The sequence below is a fragment of the Eschscholzia californica genome, unplaced genomic scaffold (genome assembly GCF_041429995.1).
Source record: "Eschscholzia californica isolate CP2 unplaced genomic scaffold, dmEscCali1.0.p SCAF_4, whole genome shotgun sequence".
NCBI lineage: Eukaryota > Viridiplantae > Streptophyta > Magnoliopsida > Ranunculales > Papaveraceae > Eschscholzia > Eschscholzia californica.
The window spans coordinates 836,095-853,362 of record NW_028238461.1 but is presented as its reverse complement, the minus strand read 5'-3'; the positions used below and the strand labels follow the sequence as shown (position 1 = coordinate 853,362).

The 17,268-nt window shown below is 35.4% G+C and overlaps 2 protein-coding genes across 6 annotated transcripts; one reads left to right on the top strand and one right to left on the bottom strand.

The window, feature by feature from the left end:
• Positions 1–1,872: 1,872 nt before the first annotated feature.
• Positions 1,873–8,063, bottom strand: LOC147541240 (beta-galactosidase 3-like). Of its 2 annotated transcripts, XM_086634061.1 has the most exons (20): positions 7,798–8,063; positions 6,984–7,525; positions 6,760–6,855; positions 6,547–6,659; positions 6,350–6,416; positions 5,976–6,068; positions 5,693–5,836; positions 5,485–5,573; positions 5,285–5,390; positions 5,108–5,195; positions 4,915–5,033; positions 4,668–4,832; positions 4,220–4,398; positions 4,018–4,127; positions 3,796–3,905; positions 3,580–3,690; positions 3,122–3,235; positions 2,828–3,030; positions 2,384–2,720; positions 1,873–2,282 (listed from the first exon to the last, which is right to left on the bottom strand). In XM_086634061.1, exons 2-20 carry the CDS (start codon positions 7,146–7,148, stop codon positions 2,133–2,135), a joined length of 2,559 nt encoding a protein of 852 aa, XP_086490187.1. In that variant the 5' UTR covers positions 7,149–7,525; positions 7,798–8,063; the 3' UTR covers positions 1,873–2,132. The 2 variants fall into 2 exon arrangements, with proteins under 2 accessions (XP_086490187.1, XP_086490188.1); XM_086634062.1 differs by lacking the exon at positions 7,798–8,063 and having other exon boundaries at positions 6,984–7,706.
• Positions 8,064–12,553: 4,490 nt separating this feature from the next.
• Positions 12,554–15,718, top strand: LOC147541239 (jacalin-related lectin 3-like). 4 transcript variants are annotated; one of them, XM_086634067.1, is made up of 7 exons: positions 12,554–12,746; positions 12,842–13,102; positions 13,395–13,838; positions 13,973–14,203; positions 14,294–14,650; positions 14,827–15,024; positions 15,120–15,718. In XM_086634067.1, the coding sequence occupies exons 1-7, from the start codon at positions 12,744–12,746 to the stop codon at positions 15,420–15,422; spliced, it is 1,797 nt and encodes a 598-aa protein (XP_086490193.1). In that variant the 5' UTR covers positions 12,554–12,743; the 3' UTR covers positions 15,423–15,718. The 4 variants fall into 4 exon arrangements, with proteins under 4 accessions (XP_086490193.1, XP_086490192.1, XP_086490191.1 ...); XM_086634066.1 differs by having other exon boundaries at positions 14,815–15,024; XM_086634065.1 differs by having other exon boundaries at positions 12,616–12,746; positions 14,273–14,650.
• Positions 15,719–17,268: the final 1,550 nt, after the last annotated feature.

Sequence of the window (17,268 nt, the reverse complement as noted above, 5' to 3'; positions counted from 1 at the left end):
AGACGAATTTATCAGTTTTTATATCAAAATTGTTATTGTTGTTCAGAAAAGAAAAAAAACAAGCTAAACTATAACTTTAGACTCCAAATCATTCAATTTAGATGACAAAAAATAAAAATTTCAAAATGGTTTAATAATTTAAATGATGACATCTTAGAATGACAAGCAAGAAATTATGAGACAAGCAACAAAGTGGTTGATAATAGGATTATTTCCCAAATAGCCCCCAACTTTGTGACCAGTTTCCTGCCTAACCTCCTACTTTATCAAAAATACCCAGATGTTTCCCTTTTTCAGTTATCTTTATAACACCGTTAATTAGTCATCATCTCTCTCCTCCATCTCACCATCTCTCTCTGCCACCTCATCTTCTCACCACCTTATCATCTTCACCGGTGAAGGTCGTCAGCTGGTTAATTTTACAGCCGGCGACCTTCAAACATTAAAAAAAAAACTTTTTTTTTCCTCTCTCCTTTCTCTCTCTAAAATCTTTTTTTCCAAAAATCTCTCCTCTCTCTCTCTCTCTGTAGATCTGGTTCACCAGATCTAAGTCTGTTTGCAGACCTCATGATATGCCAAACCACATACCATTGAAGGTCCCAACATGAAGAATTAGTCAATAAGTTACATTATAGACTAAAACAATATTATGATTTTTTAAAAATTACATTATAGAGTAAAACAATATTATGATATGACAAACCACAATAATATTCTCCCAATAATAATTTAAAATGAAGAATTAGTCAATAAGTTATTACATATTTTGTTCTATTAGGTCCCAACATCTACATGAATAATTTCAGTGGACTTAAAGACAATACGAAGTCGACGAAAACTTCTTAACTGGTTATTTGATCCAAGATGATCTGACTGTTTATTCAGACAGTTCGTGTATAGACCTATCTTCATATTCTGCTGGAAAGAGTTCTTTTGGATGAACCAAATACTGAAATTGGATTGGATTGGGATAGAAATTGCTCACCTAATGTTGACTTTCACAACCCCAATTATTATGGAGAATCTATACATATAGAATACAATAAAATTGTGTTTAATCAACACATACCAATACAGAGTCTTTGGGCTCTACAAACTCCAATGGACTTCCAAAGTCATGATGTAAATGACTTTTTTTTTTTAATAATAAGTTAACAGTAGTTGGAGTGGTAAGAGATAGTCTTCCACCTTAGAGGTTAAGGGTTTGAGGCACGCAGAACAATTCAAAAAAAAAAGTAATCTCGGGGTTTGACTTGGGATTGACTCAGTCTGTCCCCGAGTTTGACCAGATCCCCGAGTTACTGAGGTTGATCAGCCCGTTTCAACTACTTAACTAGAAATCAACTCTTCGCCTTCTTGGGGTCCTTACAAGGTGCGTTTATAGGCACCCCTCCTCAGATACTCTTGAGCCGCCTTCACTCTTAACGCCCTAATGGGCTGGGACAGCTCGTGGGCTCTCGAACTGGGCCTAATCCATGTTGGGTTCCAATAGTACGGACTCAAACCAGTCCGATATCTGACATAATACCTTGTCCGTGGGCATCGGACTGCTCAGTACAAGACCAATGCCTATGGGGGTTGCTAAAAGAGGGGCGGTCCAAGATTAAAAAAAAAAGGAGGGACGCCTCTTATTTTCTATTAGCTCATAACATCTACATGAATGAGTTAAGTGGACTTGGGACAATATTAAGTCGACAAAGATTTCTTAACACGATATTTGACACAAGATCATCTGATTTTTCATTCAAAACACTTCGTATATAGGCCCATCTTCAGATTCTACAAAGATTAGAGACAATTGAGATTATGTGTTCATTTTTTTGGGTCAACCAAATATATTGAAATTGGATTTCATTGAGATAGAAAGACAGAAAGATAAAATACAATCTTATAAATTTATTGAAGAATAAAGAACCAAGTTCTGTTTTCAACAAAACTCATCCTGACATTCGACTTTCCTCAATATGATATAAATAAGATAAATATTCACACCAATCATAACTCACCAATTGACATAATCTTCACCAAGAGACAGAATGCAAAATCTGCACCGACTGCTGTTTTCGGTTTAAGAAAAGTCGGCGAAAATGAACCTGATAGTGCCCATATATGAAGAGAAATTACTGCATCCTTCAACCCATTGAATTGGCTTCACCGTTTATCGTAATCTCTGAGTCACAAATTGCTTCTACCACAACTCTCTTTGACACATTCGGACATGGGTCTCCTCCGAAATTACTACTTGATAGAGTCACTGAACAATTTTGCTTTCCCATACACTTCTGTTAATATTACAGAAACCGAACGAGAAATTAGAAATTTGGTCGACGGATTGAAGGCATAGATTACATGAATGTGAACGGAAATAAATGATTTTCCATACCTCCTCTAAAGTGGCGTATGAGTTTGGTGAATGACAAGTTCCTTGTTCGAGACTTCCACAAGTTCCTGAAGGAGTGCCATAGCTTGCAAATTTTATGGCAGATATCGACTGGTTGTGTTCACAATGCAGGTGAACCTTTGGTTTGTGAAGTCCTTCTGACTTCTCATAATCTTCGATGCGCCAATCTTTTATGGTTGGGTGGTCCTCAGAGACATCAGCACAGACAGAATTCACCGATCTTCTCACAAGAGAAATTCCTGCAGCATCACCACCAATTTCCTCAAAAACTACCAACAGATTTCCCGTTGGCCTTACCCAAGACCGTGGCACATGATACCTGCAACGTTCATTACGAAAGGAATAGTAAGTAAAAAAATTTGATTAGTTCTACTCCCAATTTCATCTCCGTTACGAACTTAGTTGGGTCATTTCAAGATTCATTACCATCGTTGGGTTGGTCTACCACAGCCAACTTGACATTTTGGAACTCGATATGCCCCGGAGTAACTACACCTATTGCAGTTTCCGTTTGCCAAAGCTGTCCAATATCTTCCAATGCTTTGCCCATTTACCCATATTTGTCCCTTCCCCATACTCCACATATCTAAAGCTAATGGCCCGTTTCCTCCCGGTGCGTTGAAATAAGACTGCAATTTCCGTGAAAGGGTTACTTTTCGATACTTAAAACCAAAAGATCTAGCATGAAGTCGTTTTCTCAAGTTTTTACTGATTTCGTACCTTGTACCATGTTAGTGGTTGTTGTCTACGTGAAACTAACGACTCTTTCATCCATTCTACTGAGGAAACTCCGTTCTCTTCCACGAGATTCATGGCTTCTCCTCTAAGCCCAACCTGTATAGATAAAGCGAATTTGATGTTAGAGGCTTAGCACTGATTAAGACTATGGTGGTGTCTCGTCTGAGTTTGATTTATTCTGGTCACGGACACAGTAATCATTTCAGGTTAGTTCAGACAATGGGCTCTTTGATTCAGCTAATTTTACGTCTAACTCAAATGGACCAAAATCAGCCTAACCCAGTCATTCACACAAGTTGGACACACGAGCCGATAAAAAATAAACATCTCACTGGAGTCAATTAAGACCTCGAGTAACTCGAGTCAGATTTGAGATCTTAATTTGAAAAGAACAAACACCATTAGTTGTATTTTAGCTACAAGTAGAAACTTCGTTTGACCTGGTAATTCCATCTTTGCCTGCTTAAGTCCCTTGTTCCTCGGTCAACACCGTGAAGCAAAACTGGTCCAAGAACTCCAGTTTTCCAAGTTTCGAAATGTGTTCCAACATTCTTCATCCAAAAAAACTAGGTTTTAGTCATTATGAAAACAACTACACAGTAGTTTTGATATGAAAAAATGACATACTGAAACAGTTAGTTAACGTGTTAACTTACCGGCAATCCAACTGTTATGCTTAATAGCGAAATTCTGTTTATTCTTGCGTTAAGGTTAACGCTTCCTGTATAAGTGAATTGAGTGTTTTCCCTTGTCCCATAGGCCGATCCTGTTGTGATACGAAATGAGGGATAGTTTCAAAGAGTTAAAAACAAAATAATATCGAAAAGTAATCACTTTTATATGAAGTAGGCATGTCATTCGTGAAACCTAGAATGTACCTGTTAGTTTTCCATTGACGAAAACATGGAGAGCATGACCTTTTGATTGAATGCTGAGAACAGGCCATTGACCTCCGTGCAGGCATGGTTCGGACGGGTTGAGTACCACACTGGGTACACGACAAAATGGAAAAGGATAGTCATATATATGTATTTGAGTAAAAAATGTGAAGCTACTGATAAGGCGATATGTGAATCTCACCTGGTCCGATACCAAAGATAATCTGTGCTATCCCTTGTAACATCTATTTGGTCCAATAAACTTGAGGCTGCCATCATTTTACTGTCATCCAGTGAAGAGATATCTTCATCGTATGTCTCCCATGAGAGTAATTCTGTGTTGCCCCGGAGCATTTGCATATTTGAGGTCTGAACTCCAATCTATGGATTACAAAAGAGAGTAAGGAGGATTATAGACAACATTTACGCATAGATCGTCACGAATCTAACAAATTTTAAGCATAGAACGTCACAAATCTAACAAATTTTAAGCATAGATCGTCACAAATCTAACAAATTTTAAGCATAGATCGTCACAAATCTAACAAATTTTAAGTATAGATCTTCAGGAATCTAACAAATTTTGGTACAAGGTCTACTCATATATATAGGGAATCGAAAAGTTGAGTTAAAGAAAATGAATGTCTCACTTTAGCGGTGTTATAGACAACATTCCGACAACCGGGAAGAATGCTAATAGACCAAGGTGGGAGGTTGTAATGCCTTCTTCTAAAAACAACCCTAACAGCATTTTTAACATTGTAGTTTGAGAGAAAAGCGGCACAACCACCAGACTTGGAAGAGAATACGTGAGCCTGAAGAAAATCACGAAACCAGTAAGCTTCGTATATAACACGATAGAAAAGAGAAAACTCGACCATAGAGTAAGTCATTTACCTGTTGATAGCTTCCCAACGACGTTATAATTGGATCAGCAGATACTAAGGCTCGCTCACTTAGCTTAATCGCCCTGTGAAGTTCTTTCAAATGCCCATACTTAGGTTGCCTAATCAAACCTGCAAAATCGTAAACGGGTAACTAAAACTCCTAAAGATCTTTTTGGACGAGCTTCTGGAATCGTCTTTCTTACCATATTCATCAAGAGGAGCATCATAGTCATAACTTGTAGTAACAAAAGGACCTCCAGCAGTTCTTCCAAAGTTAGTTCCTCCATGATACTGTCCCAAGTTATATTATAGATCAAGTCCTTTCCTTCTAAAATTCTATAGATCGAAGCGGAGTAAATTATTTAGTAGAAGAGACTGACCATGTAGTAATTAATAAACGACCCTCCTTTCTGAATAAAACGGGCAACTGAAAATGCCAAATCTTGAACTGGACGTTGGTGAATGGTGCCACCAAACTCCGTGAACCTTTTTTTTATAATGAACACAAAAGATAATAAGATGAGAAAATAAGTTTTTTGAGTAAAAAATTATAAACTTTTGAATTCAAAATCGAAGTTACCAGCCACTCCAAGCTTCAGTCCACATTTTCGGTTTGTAAGGCTTGTTTGGAGAGAAAGCGTCACAGTAGAAACCATTACACGCGTTAATCTGCCGACAAAATTTCAAGAGGTATATAATCAAGAATCAATAAACAAGATAACACTTGAGAAATGTAGTATAAACTAAGCAAGTTAAAGAGAGAAAAGAGTAAAAGATTGATTGCTTACCACATTATCTGGGGCATCGTCTTCCTTGCACATGACCCACGGCACCCCTGTATTCAGTCCAACGGCCATATTTGCGGCCCAATTCATGTATGAACGACCTGCGGATCCAAATGCTTGACTAAATGGCCCGTATTCGTTCTCAATCTGCACCGTTACAATATTATATCGAATCGCACACTTTAGTTTTTCTTTTAGATACATAAACTACCATAACTTTTGATTTTTCATTAATATTTTCCATGAAACACAAAAGAAACAGCCATTAATGACCTGAAACTCTAACCTGTGAGAAGATAATGGGTCCACCCTGAGACTCAAACAGTCTTTCATTCTTCATCATCTGCACTATCTTCACAGTGAAACCTTCCATTGCCCTCTGGAAAATAAATGTCACAGAAAAACAAAAACTCATTATAAAATTTTATCTTGTGTGACCCTCCAAGTCTTAGCAGTCGTCCTAACCTTTTGACACCCAGACCCAAGCTAGGGGTGCAGGGTTTTGTCCCTGGCGAAATCTCTGCGAGCCCGCCGAAAAGGCGTCAACACTTACTAAGCTTGACTACGCCTTTACGGCGTAGGCTCTAGACGCTCCCCCAAGCGACGTGGGACTATTACATCTTGGGGATAAAAAAATTAAAAAGTGGAAGAGATAAAGACCTTGAAGGGCTCATTATCTGTTCTGAAGCTGATTCCTGGTACATACTTCAACCAAACAGGAAACCCTCTGCACAAAACCAAATCCTTCTTAATCATTCATATTATATATATATATATATATACTATATAGAAAGAGAAAGAGAGAGAGAGAGAGAGAGAGAGAGAGAGAGAGAGAGAGAGAGATGAAGCAATCATACCCAAAGTTCCATTCAGCACAAACATAAGGTCCAATTCTAAGATGAACATAAAGACCAGCATTCTGAACTGTTTTTATAAACCTAACAAGATCATATCTTCCTTGAAAATAATACTGAAAAAAATTGAAATCCCCATTAAATTTAGTTCAATAATAAACTAAAATCACTCAAAAAAATTAAAATTGAAGAAGAAGAAGCAAAGATAAAGTATACATTGCCAGGAGAAGGTTCATGCCCATTCCAAAACACATAGGTTTGTATAACATCTAATCCACCATCTTTTGCTTTCTGTATAAGATCTCCCCACATCTAAAAAACAAAAACCCATTTCAAATTTCACCCTCATTTTAATCAAAATTAACAAATACCCACAAAAGTTCACCCAATTTTATACACTAAATGATGAAGAAAATAAGAAAGAAAGATAGAGAAATTACTTCAGGTGTACTTCTTGGATAATGTATAGAACCAGAGATGAGGATTCTTCTATGCCCATTGATGATTATAGCTTTCCTATTATAAGTAACACTACTTTGAATCATCTGTATACCCATTAGAAACAACACCAAATAGAAGAATTTGGTAACTTGGGTAGTTCCCATTTTCTATTTTCTCACTCAAAATCACTCTCTTTCTCTCTAATATCTTGGGCAATGTAGTTGAGTGAAGTGGAGGAGATTTGAAGGAGGAACAAAGAGAGACAGAGAGAGAAATCACTCTGTTTGAACTCTTATAATGAATTCTAGGGATGCCATTAATATGTAAACAAGAAGAGCATGAGAATTTAATGGAACTTCACAGTTGAAATACTGTGAGGAGAGTGAAGGACAGCAAAATGAAGTAAAAAAGTTTGGGTCTTGGTGATAAAATATAGATTTTTTTGTTGTCTTTTACTATGGTGTAAAATTACACAAATTTGTAGTAGTTTTCTACATTCTCCAAGATTATGAAATTTGAATTTACAATTCATAGTTTCATACTAGACAACAAAGGGAAGAGAGAAGAAGAATCTAAAGATACTAATTTACCAAAGCTCTCTCACATATTAGGTTATTTAATATTCACGTTCCATACGACTCGAAATGGTAAACTAGTTCTGTGTGCATAAGACTTAATTAGATCATACATAGGCATTAGGGTTCAAATTAAATAAATTGGATAAAATGTAAATTCCTCAAGTCTAAAAGACTGATAAGATGTTGTAAAGTGTCATTCGAAGTCTTTTAATCATCTTGAGACACGTCTATACACTTATACAGATAAAATATTTAAACGGGTAAAAAATTGAAGCTTGATTTTGGCACATATTTAGTTAAAGATGTTGGGTTAAACTAGCTGCCATGTCTAATTTTATTTGTTTTGTTCTCGTTTTAAAAAATTCTTCTACCAAAGAGCAAAACTACAATTACAATAAAGAATTTATGACAATATGAACTTGGGTAGAAAGGGACTATATCAACAACAAAGAAGTAGAGTGGTGTCATGATGGTGCAAAAATTAAGAAATAGGATGCTTCTTTTGCTCCATTTGTCTCCGGGGATGTTTTATTTTATTTGTCTTCCCTTAAAGAAAAAGGAAGGCTAAAATAAGGATAGAAAGATATGATAAAGAAAAAGGAACACCCCATGTGCATATGGCAATACATACCACTACATTTTTGATATACCATCCATGGATGACAGACCTTCCTATTTTGTTTTCTATTTTCAAATTCCTTTCATGTCATTTTCCCCAATTAATATGTCGATATCCTTTACTACCTACCAATAACTCTCCATAGATCCCATTTCAAAAGATATAGAGAGAGAGAGAGGTAACTAGGTTCAATAGATAGGTTTAAATGAAGCTATTTGAAAGAAAATTATTTAAATATCATATTTCATGTTCCAGCTGAATCCACAATCGTACTATTCGATTCATCCTCTGGCCTTCTTTTAGTTCTTACAGCTGAGATTTTATGTCTAGTAATGTTTGACATTTTTGTGGACTATTATATTAAGTTATGTAATAGTGTACGTGCAAACAAGCTTTATCAATAGTCACTTGACCCATAATACATATATGAATTTGGAACGACTCCTCAATAGATACTGATTTGAAATTAGAGACACACATATCACATATTATAGGTCGGTATGATGATATAATGATCACTTAAAAAGAATTCAAACTACCGTGTTATTGGGGTTTCTTAAATTCTAAGGATCAAGTTACTTTATTTTTAAAAGGTTTGTTAGAGTATAAGGATCGAGATGAATCGAGATCCGAAGATATCCAAGATCAACCGTCCAAGATATATGAAGATGAGACGGATCGACATCAAGAGATCCGACGATCAAGATGAGTCCAAGATATTGGAAGATATGAAAGATATCGAAGATATATTTAGGATATCTCTTGTAACTATTTAATAGTAATATTGAGTAGAGATTATATTGTTTCCTAGTTTAGTTAGGAGAAACTCGGAAACCCTAAACCCTATAAATAAGAGATGGGTTCTAAGAGTTTAAGCATTCGATTACTAATCAATCATTGTAACGAATCACCACAATTGTGGATAATAAAGTATGTAGCCGTTCTGGCTTTCTCCGAAGATGTAGGTCGTGATCCTCCGACCGAACCTCGTTAAATATTGTGTTCTTTATTTTAGTTTAAGTCTTATAGTCTATCAACTAACATAAACTTTCACAAGGTTAAATGAGTATTTGCAATCAAAGGATGATTATATATATAAAAAAAGAAATGGAAGGAAGAGAAGTAGGACCCCTTCATCAAAAAAAAAAAAAAAGAGAAGTAGGACCAAGATGGTGTTGTTATTTTTACTCAACAGACAAATAGAGAGCCAATGTGGCGTCTAGGACGGAAAACACACAAAACTCCTCACATTCCCTATACACTGACATCAGTCAACCTATTTTTTTTTTTTGAATTTTCAAACAACAATAATCACACTACCTATCTACTCTTTTTTTTTTTGTTGAAGTCTACCCATCTACTCTTGGGACACCAAGTTTTACTCCGGCAAAACTAAGAAAATTAATACTATTTAGTGCACGATAATTACATATATTATGCTGTAAAATTGCAATAATCTTCAAAAAGTAAGTGATTTAAACTAACTTAGATCTTCACCTAAAACAATGTAGAATAACACTGAGATAAATCTTAAGATTCCTCATAAATGTCTAACCAATATTGTGTGTGGTGATGATTATGATAATGATTACTTCAGTACTAGTAATATATTACCTTTATTAAACAAAAAGGATTGTCGAGTAGTTAGATTTTAAAGATCCAACCACCATTAAGCTTTTTTTTTTTTTGGAGTGAAAGACAGATTTGGTGATTTATATTTAAAGAGTAAACAACTTGTCTTGTAGTCTTTTGAGTTCATGAATTATAACAAGCAATGAGAAAGAAGGGCTAGTGCCTAGTTGGTTGTTTTCTCCAAAAATAAAAATGAAGCTACTTGTTAAATATGTATGGACTAATCAAAAAACAACATTTATGGTCACCAATTTTAAATGAGCTTACCCTCCAAGGTTGCATATGAAAAAAAGTTCAACTAACTCTTAATTTTGAAGCACCCCATTTATATCATTCTATTTTTAATTTTTAATATCATAAAATTATTATACATATAAGTATTACTATCTATGTATCTAAATTGTTTGGATCCATGGAGGCCCCCCATCCGTGCTCTCTCATGGATCCATCTTGTTTTTAGTAACAACTCTATGTGAATCGTGATGAGTTTAAACCTAATAATCAATCTAGCTAGGTTCTTGCGATTATGAACGATGCTGGACATTATTGTCATTTTAAGATCAAATTCTAACCAGTAAATCAACTAAACATATACTTCTTTTTTCTAAAGCTTTAACAAAGAATATAAGATCACCACTATAGATGACTATGACTTAAAGATATAAGTAGATTGATAAGAATGATGGTTGTTCAATATTGTTAAGGGCTGGCCCAAGGTAGTAGCCTTATTAGTCGATTAGTGAGACATCCACTTTTTGGGACCAGGGAAACCCTAGTACCCACCAACCGTTTTTTAATACTACTAGTATAAAGGGTGATTCTGTAGGCGCTCACCTTTACTACTTTTAGCGCCCTCCTACAGCTAAAATTTATCATGGTCGTGTGAAAAAGAGGCGCCTACGACAATAAACGGGGGCGAAGAAAGCAAATTGTTGGCGCCGTAAAGGTGTAGATAGTTATGATAGCAGCACGTCCCCCACGGCTCCCTCAATTAATTTTGTCCGCGAGATCTCCGTTCCGTTTACGTCGGTGGTCGCCCAAATTCACCCCCAAGAAACGTTATTAACCATTTTCCTCTCTCTCTCTCTCTCTCTCTCTTCCCTAAAAATAAATATAACTAAATTAACCACTTGCCAATTTGGGTTAATTCATTTTATTAGTCAAATAACCTTGGTTACCTCATATCTTATACTACTAGTAAACTAAATAAATATGTGGTACTATTTTTGTTTTTCCTGTAAAAACTGCGATTGTTAAGTTGTAATTTTTAATGCTTTAATAAAAAAAATGCAATGGCATGCTAGATAGATTACATGTCAATATTCATGTTAAACTATTGATAGATGTTAAATATTTATCTGATGAATTATGATTTGTGAGTTTAGGAATCATTGGAAAGACCTTCTTCATCAATTTTATCGACCCAAAACTAATGTTAGTAGCTATTCTTAAGGCTATCTATTTTATTGTCCTTGTCAAATTTCTCTCCAACTCCTTTTCAATTATCAATCTATCTAATAATGTGTTTGGTATGGAAGATTAATCATCTTATCTTCACTAAAATGAATCAAGTCGGTGCATCATAATATCAAGCTAAATTGGGACCGAGTCTCCATGCACCGTCACCAAAATACAATACACATTTTTTTTTTTTTTTTATTAAACAAAAAAAAAAAAAAAATTTGAGACACCAACACTTTACTATCAACTTGAAAAAAAAAAATAAGTTGTGTTTCTCGTATACCTTTAGATCATCAATTATTTTCTTGTACAAGCTCTATAATTTTACATAGTATTGAAGCATAAGGATCAGTCGTTCATCAGTTCGTATCAATTTTTTCGTCCCTAACTAATGTTAGTAACCAGCCCCAATGCTATTTATTTTCCTGTCCTTGTAGAATTTCTCCCTTTTTCTTAATAATTGATTAAATGAGTTTGACAATGGTGGTACGAAAAATTGATCATCTTATCTTGCCCTAAATCGAGCCAAGTTGGTGGTGTGTCAAATATCAAGTTAAAGCATCTCAGATCCAATGTAAAAACATTGTACGATTTAAAAAATAGATAAGCTCATATTGAACCTAGACTATCCGAGTGAAGGAGAGACTAAAATCATAAAATTGAAAAACACAAGAGGGTAGACCTAGACCACTTAAATCTCAAAGCAACTAAATAAGTGTACATGAGTAGCCTTTAAATGATTCAAACAGAATGGGCTCAGGCCCATACATTAAGGCCTAGTAATGTCTTCATATCTGAGCCCAGAGCCTAGGTTATTTTAAAAGAATTAAGCCCAATAAAGAAAGGAAGATATGAAAAATTCTAAAGGCGCCCTCAACTCTTAATGTTGGCGCTATACTACAGCTAAATTTGCGACGGACGTATTTGCAAGTTTTTACGAGGGCATAAGTATAAGAACAAACAGCGACGATTAGAAAACCGTCACAAATAAAAAAATTTGTGTACATGAATTAGGTTTGCTAATAAAAAATCCAACACCAATGAAGAATCAATCTGGATTTGGGTAAGGTTCATTGTATTTCGGAAAACAAAGTGAAAAAAAAAGAGAAAATCGAAGTGAATTTATAGGTGGTGGTGGTGGTGGTGAAATCAAATCTCCACCGTATATTTTGAATCAACTTTTTTTTTTTTTACAGCTCTTTTATTCTCTACCATTCATTTTCATCCATAGTGGAATTTGGAATATTTTTTTTATTTAGGTAGTCTCTTCTCTTTACTGGGCACTAGTACTTTTTTTTTTTCTAATCACCGTAAATTTCTAGAGGTTCCAATTTTGTATAAATAAAACCCATCTTCCTACCAAATTTCTTCATCACTTAATCCTTCTTCAATTAAGTGTAATTAAAATTTCTTCATCAATTTTTTTACTACTTAATTTATTCTGTTTACTCTATCTCTCTTAAGTTGAAATGGTAATTAGTTGAATTGATCTTGAACTATTCATTTTTATTTTAGTTCATTTTGATAGTCTTATTGTTTTGATAAAATGTTAAATTTATTTTTGTAGATCAATATTTTCAAGAGCAGTACTAGTAGTAGTAGTGATCATGGGCCAATTTATGACCAGCCAATTTGTGTTGGGCCATGGGGAGGTGAAGAAGGATTGGAATGGGATGATGGAGTTCACACAACTATAAGACAAATTGTGATTGTTCATGGCAGTGGTGGAATTGATTCTGTCCAATTCGAGTATTTCGAAAACAACAAAGGGAGCTCATCTCTTTGGTCTCCTAAACATGGTGGTAGTGGTGGCTTCAAAACTGAAAAGGTCTCTATTTCTTCGTGTTTGTTTTTCTTTTGAGTCGTATCTGAAATCTAACCCAAGGTTTGGATTGTCTTAAACTCGATTTTAGAATGTTTGTTTTATCCGATTTGTGATGTCTGCATTATCTGGATGATTTAGGCTAATTTTTGGTCCATCTACATCAGATGATTTAGATTCAGACAATAAGAGAAAAAGAAACACCACCTCTGTTTCTCTCCCTCATCTAAATTTGTGTTTGAAGAATTTGCTACAGTATCTACAAACTGTTGCTAATAACTTGTTTATTTTTATGCAGATTAAGCTTGATTTTGCTAATGAATACCTCAACTCAATCAATGGATATTATGGTAGTATTCATGATTGGAGTCCTGTTTTTATTCGATCCATTTCGTTTGTGAGCAATCAAAAAACATATGGACCATTTGGTACTCAAGAAGGAACCCCTTTTTCGTTTTCGTCTAAGGGTAGTAAAATTGTTGGATTTCATGGTCGTTCAAGTTGGTATCTAAATTCTATTGGAGTCTATTATAAACCTCTTACTGATCAAAACCCAATTTGTTCAAAAGCTTTAATGTCTTCCCAAAGCTTAGTTGCTAATGGATATAGTCAAGGAAGTGTTGGTGAAGGCTATGAGAAAGTATTTTCTATAGGACAGAAGGAAGGCGATCACACAAACAACCATTCTGCACAAAGTTCTAGGAGTTCTTCTACTTATAGTGGGAAACCAAATGACATGAAGGTGATGTGAGATTTCTAAATCTTGATTAGCCTAGTCCTAGTTAGATTGAATCAGTACGTACCTCTTACTTAGCAAGCGAAATAGAGAATAAGTTTCTAGTATATATGTAGTAATACGGGTATTAAATGTTTCAGCTACGAACATATACGCGAAAAGGGTCATCAAGTTTCGAAGGAGTTGTCTCTTATGGACCTTGGGGTGGTACTAGTGGAACAATATTCGACGATGAAGTATATAATGGTGTTCGAGAAGTTCATTTAACACGTAGTGCTGCAATTGTATCCATTAAAGTTCTATACGATCGGAATGGTTTACCCGTATGGGGCGAAAAGAATGGTGGAACCGGAGGAGTTAAATCGGACAAGGTAAGGCCATTACACAAATAATGTTGTCGGTATCCAATTAACTTACTAAATATTTATTATCGTTTTTAGTTTTTCTTCCCTATTTTGCAGATAATTTTCGATTACCCATACGAAGCCTTGACTCACATTTCGGGTTATTATGGACAATTGATGTTCATGGGTCCTACCGTGGTTAAATCTCTTACATTTTATACGACGGAGAGGAAGTATGGACCATTCGGCCATGAACATGGAACCTACTTCTCTTCTTACATACAAGAAGGTATGCTTATAGGGTTCCATGGAAGGGCAGGGAAGTTCTTAGAGAGCATTGGAGTTCATGTTCTCAAAGGGAAGATATCAACAACACGTCGTTCACTAAATGTGTTGTTTAACGCAAATAATATGGATAATCGCCCATCGCCTAATTTACCACTAACCCTAGAGAATAAAGTACCTAACAATGAGGTGACTATTTCAGACAACTTCTTTTAGTTTAATCAATTTTTTGGTTTAAGTGACACTCCTGAAACTACTGTCATATTTCGATAACAATGTTGTGTTGAAATTTTTGGCAACAGTTGAAAACTGTGGTTAATAGTACTAGTGATTAAATTGTGAAACATTTTCAGCTTATTGTACAGGAACCTGTTCTTTATGGACCTGGTCCATGGGGAGGTGAAGGAGGTCAACCATGGGATGATGGAGTATTTACTGGAATCAAAAAAATCTATTTGACAAAAGAAGAAGAAATTTCTTCCATACAGATCCAATATGACAGAGATGGACGATCATTTTGGTCGGCATGTCACGGAGGAAACAACAGAGGGACCACTATTAAAGTAATTAGTCTTATACTCTTTTCATATGATACAATTTTTCTCAACTTAATGAACTTATATTGGAAAAACTAATCTTTTATATCTCAAATGTGTAGATTAAATTTGATTACCCGGACGAGGTCATTACTTGTATTAGTGGTTATTATGGGTCGGTTCGAGGAAATGAAAGAGTTCAAGTGATAAAATCACTAACATTTTACACCAATAAAGGACAGTATGGTCCTTATGGGCAAGAAATCGGGACGTTTTTCTCTTCAACGGTGACGGATGGGAAAGTGGTTGGATTTCATGGTCGTAGTAGCATGTATTTGGATGCAATTGGAGTTCATATGCAACATTGGATGGGCAATAATACTCTAAAACCTGTGAAATCTAGGCTATCCAAATTCTTCAAGTGATACGAATTTCGACCTATGGGATGGGAGAAAAGATCGAAAGCTTGATATCTGACACGTTCATTTGAGTCAGATGATGCCGACACCTGATGATGAGTAATACCCGTCTAGCTCGGTAGATTTTTTATGGTTGAAAAATAATGAAGGATTGTTAGTTTGAATATGAAAAATGAAACCTAGTAGACCTCTAATACTTAAAGCATTATTAGAAGATGATATAGACAAGGTATTAGTAATTTTGTAGGTTTTTTGCATTTTGATTGTAATATTGTAATGTACAAGATTAAAATTACATCTAACAGTGGTGCCATACAACGTCTTTCAAAAAACAAAAAAACAAATTGGGCTTCAATTTACTCCCTAGATTTTCGAAATGGGAAATTTCATATACACTTATATCTTCCTCTCACACAGGGTTATTCGTACTCACAATCTGCATCTTTTTACCCTCATAGGCTATTTTTTCATGTAGAAGTATTTTGGTCAAAGTTTTTTCCAACAATAAAACGATTATCGACGCCATTTGAAGAATTAAAATCGGAATATGCGTCTAATTCAGATGTTCGCCCGTCTGTATTCATCCTACAGACGAAAAACTGAGATCAATATTTTATAAGAGTAGCTCTCAGTTTTCAGTCTCAATTTTCGGTCGGTATGATTATTTCTAACTTATTTGCACTAAATTGAATAGATGCATCTGACTTTGATGTTGGACGTGGGTGCTCATGCTACCGGTGGGAAACAAAGAGTAGTATGTAGCTCTCGGTATTTCTTCTATAAGACGACTACCAACTACATACAAACTATACCAGAAAGATGCCTTTGATTTTTATTTTGTTCGTGGATACTCATTCGGCCAACGGTCAGTCGAGAGCAATGTAAAAAGAAATAAAATAAATAGATATATGGTTTTCAACCATTAAATAGTTGCATGAATTGAGTGTCCGACATATTCCAGTCTTTTTGTTGATGAATTTATCACGCTTTTCATCCAGATATTCTTCACCGAAGTACCGCTAAAGCCCAAGAATCCATAGAAGAAAATTGAGTGTCAGACATACTTGGGAAGTGATCATTCTATATGATTTAGAAAGAAAAAAAAACTTCACTCTTGGATGTCAGAGGCAATAAGCAGACGTAGTATTGACAGAAGGTAATAATGTGACTTTGGTGTTCCTACCGAAAAAAGAAGCTTGAAGTACTGGGATGAAGTGTGGTCAAAAGAGAAGTCAATGGAGTGATTCGTTTTGGGGGTTTCGGTTTAGCTCTTCACTGGTGGTGAGTGTGAAAATTGACCAGGTCAAAGAAAATTGACCAAGTCAAGTATAATTCAAATGTGGTGCGTAAAGTGCATATGAAATTCCCCTTTTTAAAAGCACCAAACCCAACAGGTTATAGAACCTATTCTGTTATGAGTATAGACACCTTGGTTTCTACTAGACTACTGAGAGCAGGATGCCGAAGACTTTTCAGCTCCTCTCCCTCTCCCTCAATAGAGGAGGCGAGACGGGAAGAGGAGAAGGAAAGATATACAAATGGTGGTAGGAATAGAAGAGAAATTTTTTTCTTCTCTTTCGGACGACCTTTCAACAGTGATCGTCCTGAAGAAAAACAGTAGGGGACGGAATGGAGTCATCAAAGATTTTTCTCACCCAAAACGTTTAATACCAAAAACCCCAACAAATCTATAAATTGTCCATTATGGAAAATGGAGATATATTTGAATTTTGTGGGTGAGGGAGCTTAGGTCAAGTGGTCAACTAGGCCATCACAAAATCAAAATTGGGATACTTATTTGGCCCTACATGTTGGTTCAATGTTGTTAAGGGAGACAAGTTGGCTAATTCTT

Coding starts and splice junctions, on each gene's coding strand:
- LOC147541239 (XM_086634064.1), top strand. Junction 13,839..13,972: donor GGAAACCAAATGACATGAAG/GTGATGTGAGAT, acceptor TAAATGTTTCAG/CTACGAACATATACGCGAAA. Junction 14,651..14,814: donor ATAAAGTACCTAACAATGAG/GTGACTATTTCA, acceptor AAACATTTTCAG/CTTATTGTACAGGAACCTGT.
- LOC147541240 (XM_086634061.1), bottom strand. CDS start 7,148: ATGGGAACTACCCAAGTTACCAAATTCTTCTATTTGGTGTTGTTTCTA. Junction 5,837..5,975: donor GACCCATTATCTTCTCACAG/GTTAGAGTTTCA, acceptor GTAACGGTGCAG/ATTGAGAACGAATACGGGCC. Junction 5,034..5,107: donor TGCTCCTCTTGATGAATATG/GTAAGAAAGACG, acceptor ACGATTTTGCAG/GTTTGATTAGGCAACCTAAG.